This window comes from Eurypyga helias, unplaced genomic scaffold (assembly GCF_000690775.1).
Source record: "Eurypyga helias isolate BGI_N326 unplaced genomic scaffold, ASM69077v1 scaffold8151, whole genome shotgun sequence".
NCBI classification, from domain to species: Eukaryota; Metazoa; Chordata; class Aves; order Eurypygiformes; family Eurypygidae; genus Eurypyga; species Eurypyga helias.
In genome coordinates, this window is record NW_010232814.1 from 12,018 (window position 1) to 28,287 (window position 16,270).

At 38.5% G+C, this 16,270-nt stretch overlaps 1 protein-coding gene across 1 annotated transcript in view; it reads left to right on the top strand.

The window, feature by feature from the left end:
- Positions 1 to 10,477: 10,477 nt before the first annotated feature.
- The window catches only part of LOC104516995 (semaphorin-3D-like), a gene marked incomplete at its 3' end in the record, with an annotated part of 61,720 nt that continues 55,927 nt past the window's right edge, over positions 10,478 to 16,270 (top strand). The window contains exon 1 of the mRNA XM_010161521.1: positions 10,478 to 10,670. Coding sequence (XP_010159823.1) covers positions 10,556 to 10,670 — 115 coding nt within the window. The remainder of the gene's footprint in view (positions 10,671 to 16,270) is intronic.

The following is a 16,270-nucleotide window of genomic DNA, read 5'->3' on the forward strand; positions in this document are numbered from 1 at the left end:
GGGGAATAACTTAAGGAAGATAGTTAATCATGATTATCCCAAGGGGTTTAATGAACTTATAGGGCTCATCTGACATGAGGAGTCCTGGATATCTTCAAGCCTTTGTTTCTTTGTAGGTTGTCTGTTTTACCAGGGAGTGGGATCCACTATAGTACAACCACCTGTGGTGGATGTTTGCCACCTGCTCAACTGTGGCTATGGAAACACAAGTTAATCTTCCCCACTACCTCCCTTTTCTAGCTAAGACAGCTTGGAGGCCAAAACCTTTCTAGTAATTTTTCTCCCCACAACCTTGAGAAGCATTTAATGTAGTCCCTACAGCGGCTTCCACTTCTTGATCCAACAGGGAGATAATAGACTGGCAAGAAGGAGCTGTTCATTTGGTCAGACAAGAGAGTCCAGGCTGGGACACAGAGCTCGTATTTTGTCTTCTGGGTGAGCAGAACTTGTTGGCTTGTTTTGGGTGTCAGCAGTCTATACAGTGGTTATTTCTCACCCAGCTTCCTTTTCTAGCTCCAGTGGGGGAATGTGGAAGAAATCCCCTTATCAGTGCAGACAAAAGCATTATTTCAAATACAGTCTTTAAAATTTTGACACTGACTTCTGTCTTTAGTTGTCATGGGATGGGCAAGCCAGGACTGCATTGTGAACAGTACTTGGGAGCCTTGAGACATTGGATTAAGTTATACAGCTAATGTGGTGTCTGTACCTATTCTGCGTGTACTTCACTTGTCCTGTGCACACATTGCTGCTCTCGATACAGGGGTTTATGATCTGCCTGTGAAACAGCTCCTGAATTACTGCAGCTTTTGGGCAGTTTTATAGAAGGAAGGCAGATTTCGTAGTAAAGGAGTTGATTTGTGAGCAGATCGGATAGGTGTTTCTGTCCTTGGAAGAGTCCTTGGAAAGATAAGGGTGATCACTAGAGAGTAGGAAAAGCTGGCTGATGACTGTCAGAGCTTTAAGCTGATCTGTGGAAAGGTGTTGAATGTTGCTGAAGACTTTCAAAGTGTGATCCTGCTCAGTTATTCCTCTGTCCATTAGCTATTAAAAGAACTAATAGAAAAATTTGGGTTAGAAGGTACATCAGGAGGTCATATGGTCCCATTTGCAGCTCAAAGGATGGATATCATTAGCTTTGGATCAGATTGCTCAGAGCTATGTGCAGTTGAGTATCAAATGTTTGCGAAGATGGAGAATCCACAACTTCTCTGAGCTCATGTTCCAGTGTTGACCACCCTTGTAGGGAATGAAGGCTCAGAACTCCCTCAAGTTTGAGACTGCCTCATTGCCTTAGGGGATGTGTCTACTGGAGAAAAGGAAATCAGGGGTGGTGGTTTATATCCTGCCTTTTTGTATTAATCTTCTGGTTATGGCAACTCCCCAGTAACTAACTGGTTAACTGCCTAAAAAGCTTTGCTGTTTTCCTGTGAAATATTGATTCATCTGTGCACTCTGTGTCCTCACTTTGTCCTCACGAGACAAAGCAAAGTTATTGTGGTTTTAAACCAAAGTGGAAATAGTTCTACATTGAATGGAGGTGGTGATGCCTGAATTCTTGTTTTCTTTTTCAGTATGGCTGTTTCAGATTCCAGGAACTGTCATGTTAGCACCCTTCACAAAGCAGCTTAAAAATAGACCAGGAAAACAACTCTATTGCACCAAATATAAATTGATTTCGGCTGCAATGCAAGTAGAAAGTTCTCTTAAGGTCTGATAGCAGCATGTTCTAACCCTTGAAAACGGTAAAGTTGGTGATCAGTGAACACAGGGCTGTTAAAGCTTTGATAATGTGCTATCTGAACTCACACTGGTGGCTCATTACTCCTTATACAGCTCTGTGAAGGTCTTGTTTATGGAAAATGAAACTGTGATTGCTTGTAATTTTCTGCAGTTTGCACAAGGGCTTAAATCAAGAGTAAAACACTGGAAAAAGTGGTACGTGAGTCATGGATCTCGCCGCAGGAATCACAGCCAGCAGTGTGTAGTCCCTGGTGAGAAGGGTGGCTGGGTGACTAAGTCACTGCCTGGACATCGAGGGGATGTGGGTACTGGTCCTAACTGCTGCTGTGACCTTATGCAAGTGATGTCATCTCCTATGGTAACATGGAAAAAAAAAAATCAATTAACCCATAATGACAAGGGTAGAGGATAGAGAATAAAGACATTAAAGCTTTTAAACTGCTCAGCTGCTGTGATGATGAGTACCTGAGGGAAACCCATCAAGAGGAATAGGTCCACATGGAGTTAGTAAATAGTGTAAGCTTACAAATGGGATGTGTTATATTGGCTCTGCTGATTCCCTGTCACACATCCTCCAAATGTAAATGAAATCAAACATTTAAAAAACAACTAGGAAGAAACAAAACTCATTCAGCCTAACAATATAATAACTGGGTTAATGTGCCAGCACAGATGACTGCATGGATATAAAACCCCTTCTCCAATGGAGTTCAAATGTATAGTCATGAATTATTAAATGAAAATTTGTTGGAAGTGTAAATTAAAATCCTTCCAGCATGTCTCTCCCTGTACTGTAGTTTATGTTTAAAGCCCTGTAGTTTAAAGCCCTGCAGACTGTGCTGTGCAGAGTTCACTGACAGTGCGTCAAATAATGAGGCCATACATTGATGAAAGGAATTCTACGAAAATATGCCATTGGATATACAGGGAACATATTTGATCAAAGCCCAGCTGCCATATGAAGTACACATTTTTTAGCGATCACTAAACTGTATTAGCCTGAATTCTTTTGAAAACGATCAGATCCGACTTTTACACAGCTGACAATGAAATAAGTAATACTGGCAGCTTAGTGAAAGGATTAGTGAAAAAGACATAATTCAAAAAATGGTTAATTATATTAAGATGCCAACTGCAACATGCAGTTGCCTGTCCTTAAAATTTGTAACATTATAGTTTTCTCTCAGCATCCTGTAGGCAGCTTTTAGATACAGTTGGGAAATCTGTGAGTGCCTGCAAGCCTTCAAGCAAAATTCCAAAGTCACTGGCAATACATTTCCACTCATATCAGATAAATCTAGTGACAAATTTTAGCTCAATAGAGTATTTATTATGAAATTAAATTAACAATATAAATATATTTGTAAGTGGGTTTTTTTGGGGAGGGGGCGTGGGAGCCTTTAGTTTTTCTGTTTGTTTGTTCGATGTTCAGTTAGGGTCTGCTGGGTTATGCTTGTATGGATGGGCTGGGTAGCTGTGGGCAGAACCAAGGTATTTCTGCCTGCTCACAGACTTGGCTCTCTGGTGGTACCTCTAATAGCTGAAATGTGTAATATATTGTTGTATAGTATGCAATTAATGGAGCCATGCAACAGCAGGAGCTGGCTTAGGTCTGGATTGCTTGGGCCAAGGATGGAAGACCCTACCTGCTTGTATATACAGATAATCCATATAGACAACTCACTGGCTATATGCTTTCAGAGTGTGCACTATTATGTACCTTCCCACTGTGTTGTGCCTAAAAGTCTAGACTTGATTCCTGACACATTTCACCAGAGTGCTGCACAATCTTCCCATCAAGCTTGTTTTTTCACAAACATGCAAAACACATGGTAGGGCAAGCCTCCATTCAAGTAACTAACCTGTAAAATACCCCATTGCCAGTAGTTACTGGTGACCCCAGAAATATCAGCCAGTCCAGACCCCTGGTAATGGAACTGTCGCTGCTAGAGGACTCATGCTCCACCCCTGCAGATGTTGGAAGGTCTCCTATGAAAGGAGGTACAGAGAATAGTTTTTCCACAGCAAAACTTTGGCAAGAATTCCTGGTGGTGAAAGAGAAACTGTAATCCTTCTTTTGAGTTGGCCACTGTAGGTGTGTTTCTTCCAGCAAAAGAATGGTAGTTGCAGGGTCAGTGGTTTAGCTGGCTTGACAATGCTGCCTGGGGTTAATTCAGGTTCTAGCATGAGAAATGCAATCTGTTACTGTTTAAATGATCAGGCAGGTCTCCCCAAAATGAGAATTACTTTTCTCTGATGGGCATCATGACACTTTTCTGGCTTTTCAGTATTTTCTCTGCAGCAGGCCAAAGCTGTTCAACAGGCAAAGCTTCCTGCACACATTCTCTCCCTGTCTACTTTATTCAGAGCTGAGCCAAGCCACCCCAAGTGCTGCAGGTGGTGACAGACATTTTAGAGGAAAATTCTCTGGCTCTCTTCAAAAACCTTCAGACGTCACGGTACTCAACAGGAAGCGGTTTTCATCCAGTCTACCTTTTCATTAATGTCTCTAGGAATTTTCATCCTGCAGCCTTTTTCTTTTCTTGGGTACTGAAGTTACAAAACCCGTCTTAGAATCACTTTTCATAGCTTGAGAAGTTTTTTTTGGTCTGCTGGGGAAACATACTGTACTTAAAATAATGTAACACTGAGGTTTGGCTTAGGGTTCCTTTTGGTTCTTATGTGTTGCTAAATCGTGCCATACACTGCTTTCTTCTTCGGCTTGTGTTTTTTTCTTTTTTTTCTTTTTTTTTTTTTTCAAATGATCAGACGAGGGGTGTTCTCATGTCGTTCTAAGTAAAGATCCTATGGGAAGCTGTTATTACAGGCATAATATCTGAAATCACAGTTCTTTCCACAAAAAAAAAAAAAGAAAAAGAAAGAGAAAAAAATCCATCTGAGATGCATATGCATCTAACTTTAGTGTGAAATGCATGCAGATATTTATGTGTGGAAGATATCAGTTGCACATCTGACTGGTGAGACATTTTTTCTTCATCTCTTTGCAATATCATTATCAGATGACAAGTTGCTTTCCATCTCATCCTTTTTCTTGGACAATAGACATTGTGCTTGGGAAATAAACTATAGAATGCAAAACTATAGATCTGATTTTTGTTTTCTTTCTTTAAGGAGACACAGTAGATGAAGGATTAGGATTAGAGAGTAGCATTTTATGTCCAAACAGGCCACATGCCTTTTATAAATGCTTCTATTAGTAGGCTAGCTTCAGAAAGATGCAAAATATATAAAAAATAGACTTAATAAGTTCCCTCATTTTTCTTCTCTCATTCTTTACTTCCTTGTCTCCATTTTTACTTTATCTTTATGAACAAAACATCCAAAACTATTCTCAGACATTTTCTACCTATTAGAGAGCCTTATTTATTATCAGATCGTTCTCTCAATAAAAACAGATTTTTGCTGACTCTTTGTTCCCTTAGTTGCATCTTCCTTGTCTCTCAATCCATTTTTCATTGCTCTACTTGGCTCTTCTCAAGTGAGAACCAGAGCAGAGATTTTTCTTGCCTTCCAAATTACTGGTGTTGCATGGATAGGGTATAAATCTTTTGAGGAGCTCAGTAAAGGTAAAGCATGTAAAGCTTTGTAAAACTCATGGTAAGCTGGGTTATGCATTGTATGAGTCTCTACTATTCAACTGAATAGTTAACAATAGCAAGGTCTGGTTTATGGCAAAAACTTATCCACACCAGATATACTAAAACCAATGATTTAAGCTAAAAAAAAAAAAGAAACCAAACCAAAAATCACTTCCTATAGGCTTACGTAACATTTTTTTAAATTATTATTCTACCATTATGTTTTTATTCAGTAATTTTTTCTAGTGTTGGGAAGTGATGTAATGCTAATCTGTTGGGTTTGTTTGTGTTTGTTGGTTTTTTTCTAAAAAAAAGTATTTTTCAGAATCCTGGAAGAGAACATTTGCTGTGCTATGAACAGCACAAAAGCTACTTAATAAATGGGAGAATAATTATGAATAATACAGTTTATCAGTTCTTGGATGGAATTAACTTTAAACTGAGATTTCACAATGAAGAGAAAAGACTCCTCTGACAAATAATATATCAACAGACTCTCTATCTAAGGGTTACAAGAACATAGTTTCATTGTGCTCTGGATGAATTTCATCTTTGTGATTTAAAAAGAAACTTGAGGTTGTTAAGTAAGTCTGGAGATATAATTTTATTTTTAGTTTATTTTATTTTAAAAGTTATTATTGTGACTCACTTATGCTTGTCGTTTTTCCTCTCATTAACACAGAATTTTCGATAGCCAGTTCATGACTATAATACAGTTTTGAACCACAAAGTAGACATTCATAGTAATTTTCCTCTTGGAATATGTGTGATTATTTATAGATGAGACAGTTACCAGTAAATACAATGGAAACAGATATCTATATTTGGAGTTAATGTGCTTTAAATTTGTATGCATATATATAAAATATTTGTACAATATGAGTAAACAGATAACATACCTTTCAATACATTTGAATTGTAGTTGTGGTACATTTTGTTTCTTTTTGCAGCTAACTAGTTTTAAGTCCTTTAAAAGCAATTTGTTTGTCTAACACGCTAAACATGCTGTTTGGTCGATGTTGCAAGGGACATCTTCTACTCTCTTCTCACTCCATGAAAAAACAAAATAAAACTCCAAGGTCTCAGACAGGTATAGCTGAGGAGAAAAAAGAAAAACTTGTGAATCGGAAATAATAATTTACATATTGAGACGAAATTGCTTAGGTAACTTATTCAGCCTACTTACAAGTCCGTAGTGACCATCAGACATTTTTCTATTCTATTCCATTCTATATTCTATTCTATTCTATTCTATACTAATCTTTTTGTAATTAACAACTGCCAACTGAAAGGTTCCTCTAAATTTTCAGTAGTTACTTGCAATTTGTAACATTGCTATTAGATTCAGTATAACTGAGCCATACCCTGTGGTTAATTGCTTTTCTTCTGTTTACTGTATGTTTTCATTGTCATCTTTATTGGAGTACAAAATTGCAAATTTTAAAATGGCTTCAGGAAACTAGTACTAAAGACAGGTTTTAAATTATCCTCCAATTCTGCATAGGTTTTTGTTATGGAATTAAATGGAGAGCTACATGAACTACTGTTAAAAGAAATGTGTATTTGTAGATGGGTCACAGTCCTTTCAGCTCTGGACTCCATGACGCCAGGAGAAGTTGGAAACCCACACGGTATTTGTAAATGTGAGATTTTGCATTTAGATAGGTTTGAGCTGAAAAAAACTGAAAAAACTCCCGTAAGCACAGAGCTCCTTACTGTCTATGTGTTTGAGAAGGCTGAAGAGCTCTGTTTATTGCAACAAAGGGCCTGGAATAAATTATGTTTAGTAAATTGGCTCCAGGTTTTCCTGTTTCAGACAGTAGCTTCGGCGCAATCTGTTTTATAGGCTCCACTAAATCTGACCGGTTGAAGGGAGGTGACACCTCATTTCAGGGACGTGACATCACGCATGTGCCAGTTACGTCCAGCCGCCTCTCTCTGGCAAGATGGCAGGACACCAGCAGATCAACATTGTGTCTTTTGGCAGTTTTAACCTACAGCCCATTACGAATTTATGAGCCCCTCAGGGAGGTCCTAGCAGGATGGAGCCAGGCTCCTTGGACCCTCTTCAACACCATGCCTCCCACCGTCGTGTGGGGCAAATAATAGCCCCTTTATTCCACTGGAAATACCCCTATTTCAGTGAGGTGTATGCATAGCTTCCTTCCCCAGTTGGTCTCACAGGTGATAATTAACACAGTGCAGCTATTTCCTAGCTGAAGCCAAGGTGGGAAAGCAGTTTTAGCCTCAGCATTTTTCTTTTCTTACTCTTTTTCCTCATTTATTTTGGGTCTGTTCAGGATGAGGAAGTTTTAGATCGTGTTGGTGCTTAGCAGAAGTATCGAAGAACTGAAGGAAACAATATTTTTTCCTCATCTGACAGAACTCTTCTTACTTTTAAGGGGAGGAAAGGAGGAGTGAGTTTGATTTGCTTTTAGTTTTATATTTTATTTCTCTTCATGGGTCTTTTACGTTTGAGCAGCATGACTATGGCTCTGTAAGCACAGGACACTGATTGACATTGCATATGTTACAGAGAGGAAGGATATTTCCTGAAGATTAATGGCCAGTTAGCTGCTCTGAAGTTCATTAACCTGAGCTAGTCATTAGACTACTGGAAGGACTCTGTAGAGGCTGGAATTGTATTAGAAGTTCATCATAAACTAAAAATATATGTGACAATCTGGCCAGATTGCAATGAATCCAGGACAAGACAGGGTTGGCTCGAGCTCACATAGCAGCTGCATCCAGTGTAAACTAACCTTCTTGTGTCAGGAATTAAAGTAAATGGTTTTTCACAGACATTCAAGTGAAACGGGGAACAAAAACTGAAGAACCCTAAATGAAAAAATGAGGTTGTGAGGTGTGACCAAAAGGCCAGGTTTGGTGCCGGTCCTCAATCTGCAATTAAGCAAATTACAGTGTGTTCAGGCAACTGGTTTTTTCTATAAGCGAAAAATTTAATCTTGATTCTTTGCTGTACTTTGCCTTGACGAAATGAACCCCAAATCCTTTGGTGAGATCCCTGTTGGGTGAGACCCAGGCCCTCAAGCCATGACTTCTCAGCATATTTGCAGTGAGGCTGGCTCCTTCTTAATTGCTTCTTTTTGAAGTATGGTTTGTGTCTATCATCCCACTGAAGATGAACAGGGCTGATGTCTCTTGTCTTTAGTCCTCCCCCTCCCCCCTGCATTTATTTTCCCCTTCTTCCCCCGAAAAGAGATTTTTTTAAGGTTGTATAACCTTGTGATAGTCTGTTCATCAGCAGTTCTTCATAATCCAAACACAAATAGATGTACCTCCATAGAAGAAGAACGGGCCTTCTCTCAGGACCCTAGACTATAATAAAGCAAAGGGAAAAATGAACCAAAGGCATTTCATGATTGTTTTGTTTTCTTTCCATGTCATCTTATGAATATGTAATGGCACTTGGCCAGAAGTAGTGCAGTCAGACACTGAATGTGAATGTTGAGGGAGGGATTGAGAAGAAAGAAGCTCAATGTTCCACGATAGGAAGGAAGCTTCGGGCACTTTACAAATTGTTTCCCCTCTCTCTTTCCCCGTCATGCCCTTCCTGCACACTCTCGTCTTTGCAATTGGCAGAAGATCTGGAGGCCCAGAAAGCCTCAGCTTCTTCTGAGAGAGGCTTCCTCTGGCACAGAGAACTGAAGGGGTCCTCTTTCCAGTCCCTTCATGCCAGGAGGAATGTACTGTCGGCATCATGAGGTGCTAAATTGATTCTGGAAGCCTCTGCAGCTCACCGAGGTGCTCTGGCACCAGTGCTGCAGCGAGCTTCAGTGCCAGACCTGTGGAGTGGTTCCGCAGCCACGAGCTGTGCTGCATCTCTGGGCTCACAAGGAGCCTTTCCTTTGATGTCTGGGCAAGTGCTGCTGATGTGGGCACTAGGATTACTCTTTTAATCATGTGGTTTCAGTACCTTTCAGAAAAGAATTTTCATGGCAAGCCATGAGCCCTTAATTCTGCCACTAACCATAAGTTTTCCTTACTCCTTGATTTGCAGCTTTACTCAAGCATTGACATTTGTCATTTCACTATCTCCCTTGACCTCTGGTGTCGTGGACTTGTAGGCGAAAAGTATCTGGTCTCACAGATATTTTCATGCTCTGACCTCTGTGATTTATCAACCATCAAATTCTGCCTTCAGAACTCAGGGTGCCATTTCAAATAATTTCATATACAAAAGTGGAATTATTGGGCAAAAGGGATCCTGTATAAGTGGGTACAAATGGGACACCAGGAGAACTGTTGCTGCTTTCTGTTCAGCTACTGGGGTAGCAGGGTGACCTTGAGGAAGTAGGTTCAGTCTAGTTTTGATTCCATTTTTGCATAGGGAAAATAAGGACTGTGATAATTACTTTCATTTGTAAAACACTTTAAGATTTATGGAATATGAACGATTGTTATTAAGTGAAAAGTGTTGCAAAGCTGGCTTAGCTGCACACTGTGCTAACAAAATCCCATATCAGCCTATTGACCTCGACATGAACCACTCATTAAAGTTTATAGGACATTTTGGTAGGTGAATTGAGGCGGTTATTCTGCTGGAAATAAAAAACACATTTAAATCCATCAGCTGCATTGACTTTTTTCTATATTAAAACTAAACACAACTGTTTGCTCCATCCAGTTTTCTTAGTTTATTTATGAAAGTTTATGAGTATGTCCTCACTGTTAACTCAGCTTGTATACCCATGGTATCTGAGATATTACAGTTTATTCTAGTCATAGCATAAACGTACAATAGCTGTTGTACTGAGATAGAGAATTATAAAACATTAAGATATCCAATAGAGCAGTATGAACTAACGAGTTGCATGGTTACTTTTGAATGCCAAATAACCTTTATGTAGATACTGCATTAATTTAATTTGTGCTTAAACTTTAGCTATGCGAGACATTGGTGTTTGAAAAGTTTATATGTATTTCCAACCTCAAAGTGTGTAAATTTAGTATTAAAGAAACAGATTTACAACAATTTGATTTATACTAGAGGAAAAAATACTTTATAACGAATGTGTTAAATGAGCTACTCTTTAAAGATAGGTCTGGCTTGCTTTCAGAATTATTATTTGTATAATAGTCCAAAAAATCTACAGATGTTTTCTTTTTGCTTCCAGATTAAATTTGGATTGTTTGAAAAGCGGGACGTTATTTCACCGTAGTGCAAAAAAGATACGAAAGAAGAGAGCAGGATGAGAGCTTCCCAAGTGCCACATGCCTGCATCCTGTTATCTTTAGCAATGCTGTTCCTTCCAGTCACTGGAACGTCAAAACAAAATATGCCAAGACTTAAGCTTTCCTATAAAGGTAAACTTTTCAGCAGTTTTTCTGATTCTGCCACTTTTGTTTTGATGTGCTGTTGCCAACAGTTCATTTGTATTATTAATCAGGAAAACGAAACACAGTTGTCCCTCCAGTTCCCAGAAAGATGTAACAGAGGCCTTAATGATGGATGAAGTCTGCCTAGGGACTGTATTAAATTTTCTTTTTTGGGTGGAGGGATACACATTTCTGAAATATAACTGGGTTTTTCAATCATTATTTCAGTTTACTTCTAGAGGATATTAATGCAACATACATAAATTAAGGGGGAATCATGGCCTAAACAAGCTTCTAGTGCTACTTGAAATGCCATGAGGCCCATTGGAGACATTCCCATGTGGCTTGTGGGGATGACATGGAACATGGAGAACATTCACATCTTTCTAGGGAATCAGGGAAAGTCAAGACACCTGGCCCAAGTGTTTCAAGCAACACGGATATATTATTTTTGTAATATTTTTTTTCTCTGTCACCATGTTGGTATGTGAAACTCTTGAAGTGTTGTTTTCTTTTGCCATGTCTTTGGATCACAAAAACATGTTTTTCTGAGGACTTTCTTAACCTTATGTACACTTTTTTGAGAATGTTACAGGCTGAGGGGTTTAAACACAAAGTAATTTTACAATTCTTTATTGAACAAGTACTTATAGAAGGTACATTTCTTGTTGCTTTGACTGTACAGTACACTTCCACAGTTTTTACAAGTCACAGAGATACATCACTTTGTTATTGTCTTCCTTAGCTAAAGCAAATGCTCCCCAGCTGGTTATTTTTCAGTCATGTCAGCACCCTGCCTTTATGGGAGCTAATTCTGCTCTCATTTTTTTCAAACTTAGAATCTTCATATGCATTACAGAATTACACTCAGGATGGTGTGATGGGACAAGAGGCTGTAAAGCCTTCATCGGTGGCTATGATATGTTTATCATACATTTAACACACACAGGAATTTATTGAGTAAGCGCAATGACATACTATTTATTTACAGGCTTCCCTTTTAATAGATTTGTATGCCACTGTGTATGGTATTCCCCTGTGTATATATGTGTTTGAATGTGTTTGTGCGAGAGAGACAGAGGAAGAGAGATCAAGGGATCTTGACAACATTTTTATAAATTCAGGAAACAGTTGCACTCACTTAAGCCAATGAACACAGAAACTGAAAGACCTGACATGAGTTATGAAAGTTAGTAATAAAACCCCTCTAACGTATACCGGGACATTTCACAGCTAGGCCTTTTGAGATAATTCCCAATAGCAGCATATACCATATGGTCCTGGCATTTATTGTAGATTTGACAGTCATGATTAGTGAATTCCTCTCAACTTCAAAAGCAGATAGCCTTTGGCAAAATCCTGATAGATGCGTTTGGCAGGTAAGGAGGGGGAGAGAGAAAAATTATTGAGGTCAACACAGGAGACAAAAAATTCGCTGAAATCTCAGTTTAAAATAATGGAAGAGACATGCTGGGAGTGGTTGGGAAAATGCCTGAGCTCGTTTAAAAAGACAATGAGTGGATGATTGATGTTTAGGCCCTGACCCAAATTTTTATTAGCAACTTTATAAACCTTTCACTTTGGCTTGAGGGATGCAGTTTCCTATCCAAACTTATCCACCTATATCCCTGTAGGGGGAAAAAAAGCAACAACAGATACAAAATGGCACATAAATCTTAATTTGGAGAGCTGTGATGGAACTGAAAAGCCAAAGGAAAGAGAATTATCAGACTTTATTGTGCCTCCTCTTCCCTTTTTTTTTTTTTTTTTTTGGGTGTGTGTGAGGGGGTGTTTTTGGTGGGTTTGTTTGGTTTGGTGTTTTCTGTTTGGTGGGTTTGTTTTTTCCACAGGGAACAATTAAAAAGTGCTTTGTTTTCACACATTTACATTGTAAATGATGCAAGTAGTGCCTGTCATAATTAAATCATGTCTTTATTGTTGACGACAGCATGGCAGATGTCCTGACTATTTAATATAGTTGTTAGAATGAAGCTTACCTTCCCCCTGCCCCCCTTAAGTATTGCAGCCAAAACAACTGCAAGGTTTCTGAGAATAAGGTGTAGGAGAAATGAACTGTCTTGCCAGTTCTCATAAAATTATTACAGTCATGTCATTGACAAGTCCTGGCATCTCCATTCTTTGGAATTATGACTTTAAATACCAGGAGGAGGATAATATGGGGCCCTTTTCCTTCTTTATGGAAAACTAACCAAAATTGGCTGCATCAGGCAGTTCTGAAAACCTGGTCACACATGTGTGTTCATTTGGCTGCTAAAGATGTTGTCTTTCAAGGGAAGGTTTCATCCCCTTCCAAGTACGATGTGTTTATGGGATGGCATAACTCCATCTCCCCAGAATGGCCGAGCATTTGCTTGGGCAGGATAGCTGGAAGCGAGCAGGACTTTCCCCTGCTCTTACTTCATCTCACAGCTGCAGCCCAGCATACCTCAGCTGAGGGCTAGGAAACGGCTTATTCCCATGCCCATGACATGTAAGGAGAAGAAAGGGAATGCCATGTGATGAATGCTGAGGAAGAAGTGTAGGGGACAAGAAAAGAGAAAGAAGAGGTATTAAAGAAACACAGATAAGGAGAAAATAGAGAGACAAAGAAAAAGTCAGCAGTGGATAGAGGAAGAGGAAGAAGGGGTAGGTGGGATGGCTAAAAGAAGTGTCTATAAGCGCAAGAGTGCTTCAATTAACCACAGTGTGTCACAAGCCCTCTGCTTTCAGACAGCAATTAAAATTTTAGAGGTTGTTTGCATGGCAGATATAGGTTATCATATTCTGTGATGACAGGGCAGAAATCTGTGCTGGAAATGTTAATATACAGATATTCCAGTGAATGATGTCATATGATGTATTTCCTTTATTGTTTGACCCAGTTCTAAAAATGCATTCTAGAAAATCCCACATACATAAACTACGAACGCACACAAGACAATTAAAATATGTTGTAATACAGGGGCAAAGTCATGTATACTCTACCTGTGTTAATATAATACACTATGGTCATTAATTACATACCCCATCCTATAATCCCATATTTTCCCCAATTCATCAATGGAATAATTATTCAGTATTTCTTTTTCTTTTCTTCACTTACACTTTAGCTTTCAGATATTGGTGCAGATGTCATTCATATCCCAGAAGTTGCTCTCATGATGGTTTTGGGATACTCTCACTATATAGACCTGAATTCATGTTTCTTAGATACTTTTACAAGATGATAAGGGGTTTTTATTACTATGTTATAGCTTTAATATTAGGAGAAAGTAAAGAAACTGTCTTCTAATAGAAGATTACCATCTTTGGAAAACTAGGGCCTGATTTTTGAGCATATTCCATATTTTAATAGTCTTTGTATAGCACTGCATTCAGTCACAGAGCAAGTGTGTATTTATCATTCATTTTCATGCAGCTGGAGGTACTCTGTGAACATTGTCCAAACTGCAGAAAATTTCAAGCACAGAAGTGACATTCAGCTTCCCTAAGCAGCACATCCTCATTGTCTGCTGCCTCATTTAACATCCTCATTCCAACCTCTGTAGCAAATGCAGAAGGTTCCTGCATACCAGTCTCATTCAATAATGTCATTTATGGGACAGCATCAGTCCTGTTCTAAAGAACGGAAAGGCCTGGGTCAGAACTCCTACATACAAATGTGTTTAATTCATACAGCATGGACAGTCTTATTTCTGTCTGTCTTTTAGGTAGTAGTCTTTGTCAATTTTTTGTCAGGTACTTTTATACAGAATTAAAAAAAAAAAAAGTCAACCTTTTCAATTTGTGGCCATCCAAAAATTTTCCAGTAGAAATCCAGACTCCTAATTGCATATTTGAGCCTGTTGATTTAATTCAATTTGTTGCTTTTCATGTACCTCTTAGTCTGTGCACTCAAAGAATAATTTATATTACAGAAGTGTGCATCCTGTTTTCTTGGTTGGGGGATATGCCCCAGCCCAGATTTGGACATTGTCACCAATAACATCCATGAAATTATATCATTTCCAACTATGGCAGTAATTTCAACCTGATAAACAAGAATATCATTCTCAGCTGATTTTTGTCTTCTTCACATTGAACAAGTTAAGATGCAGCCTCACTCCCACTAAAATCATGGCAAGAGTTTTGAATTAAATTGAAACAGGATCAAATTTCCACTCCTCCTTGCTTTTTTCATCTTAAATAAGTAAACTAAATATATGTGATTCTACTTCTCTGTTGAAGGATGACAATGCTAAATAATCATCTCCACATGGAAATTAACCCTGTTTAAGGATAGTTTAGCTTCATGCAGTGCTTTGCATAAATTATTTTCTTCCCCCTAAGAGAGATCCATTCTTACAACATGGTGAAAAAGCAAACAGAGGATAACACTTTGGTGCCAGGAACCCTTTTGAAAACTTGACTGGATTAATGCGTTTCCTTAATGTTTTTAAAAAGATCGTTTGAACTTGTTACAATGTCAAGCATCCTGTTTTTTAAATAATTTTTGCTTTAAACCTGTTTTATTTTATAACTGATAAGATGCTCAACTGTTGCATCAGGGCAGTTAGTTTGTTCTGTTTCAGTAAAGCTTGCTTATTTCCATGTCATGCATCATTTAATTATGCACATAAAATGTACTTCAGTTATATAGCTCCATGGGCCTCATTTAAACTGTCTGTGAGGTTGCAGTAATCCCAGTGCCACGATGGGGGTTTTGCACAACTATAAATGTTCGGAATGCGGTAAACCGGTGATGTACAAAAAAGCCTAGAATGAGCTTGCACTTCAGCATCTGTGCTTGCTCTACAGGAAGAGGAAGAAAAATTCACTAAAAACATGCTTTTGTGGTAATATCAGCAGCTGTCATTCTGAATGCCCATGAAGACCAAGGAAACGTGCAGAGTGAGGAAGTGCTGCTTTTCTTGAATTCCTTGTTTGTTGTTTAATTATTTTTTGATGATTTGTGATTTCTCAGAAAAAAATATTTCATTCTTTTGTAGAGTAACATAAAATGTTTATGTGAGAGATAAGATCCAAGTTTCAGATGATTGCCTAATTATGAAATAGATTTTGTCTGTTTTGTCTCAAAAATGCTTTCTGGAGGTAGTGAACATTGATACTTAAAATCTCCCCTTAGTTGAAGACGAATGAGCATTGCCATCCAGATGAGGAAAGAGTCTTGTATATGCTTAGACTAAGTATAAACTTGAAGGAGCCTATTACATTTTAGTAACAGGAAAAACAGCAAGTTTCTTACAGACATCTTTTTTTTTCTTTTTTAAACTAGTGAACTTGGAGGTCAGATCCAACTATATGTTGCCTTTTCTGTCATATAATTATCATATATATAATGTCCTGGAGAGCAGCCTTCAGTCAGTGACATCAGCAGTTTACATAGCAGTTGAACTAAGAATAACCTTAGAGAACTGACCCGTATCAACCTCTTAACAGTGTAAACAGCCTGTAGCTCACAACAGTTTTCTTTTTTTCATGATCACAAAAGGGCCTCAACTGGATAAAAAAAGAATTGTGTTCACAAAATACCAAACTATTCTGCTGAATGTTCACTTGATTAAATCTCAGAAGATGAGAGAAAAAAA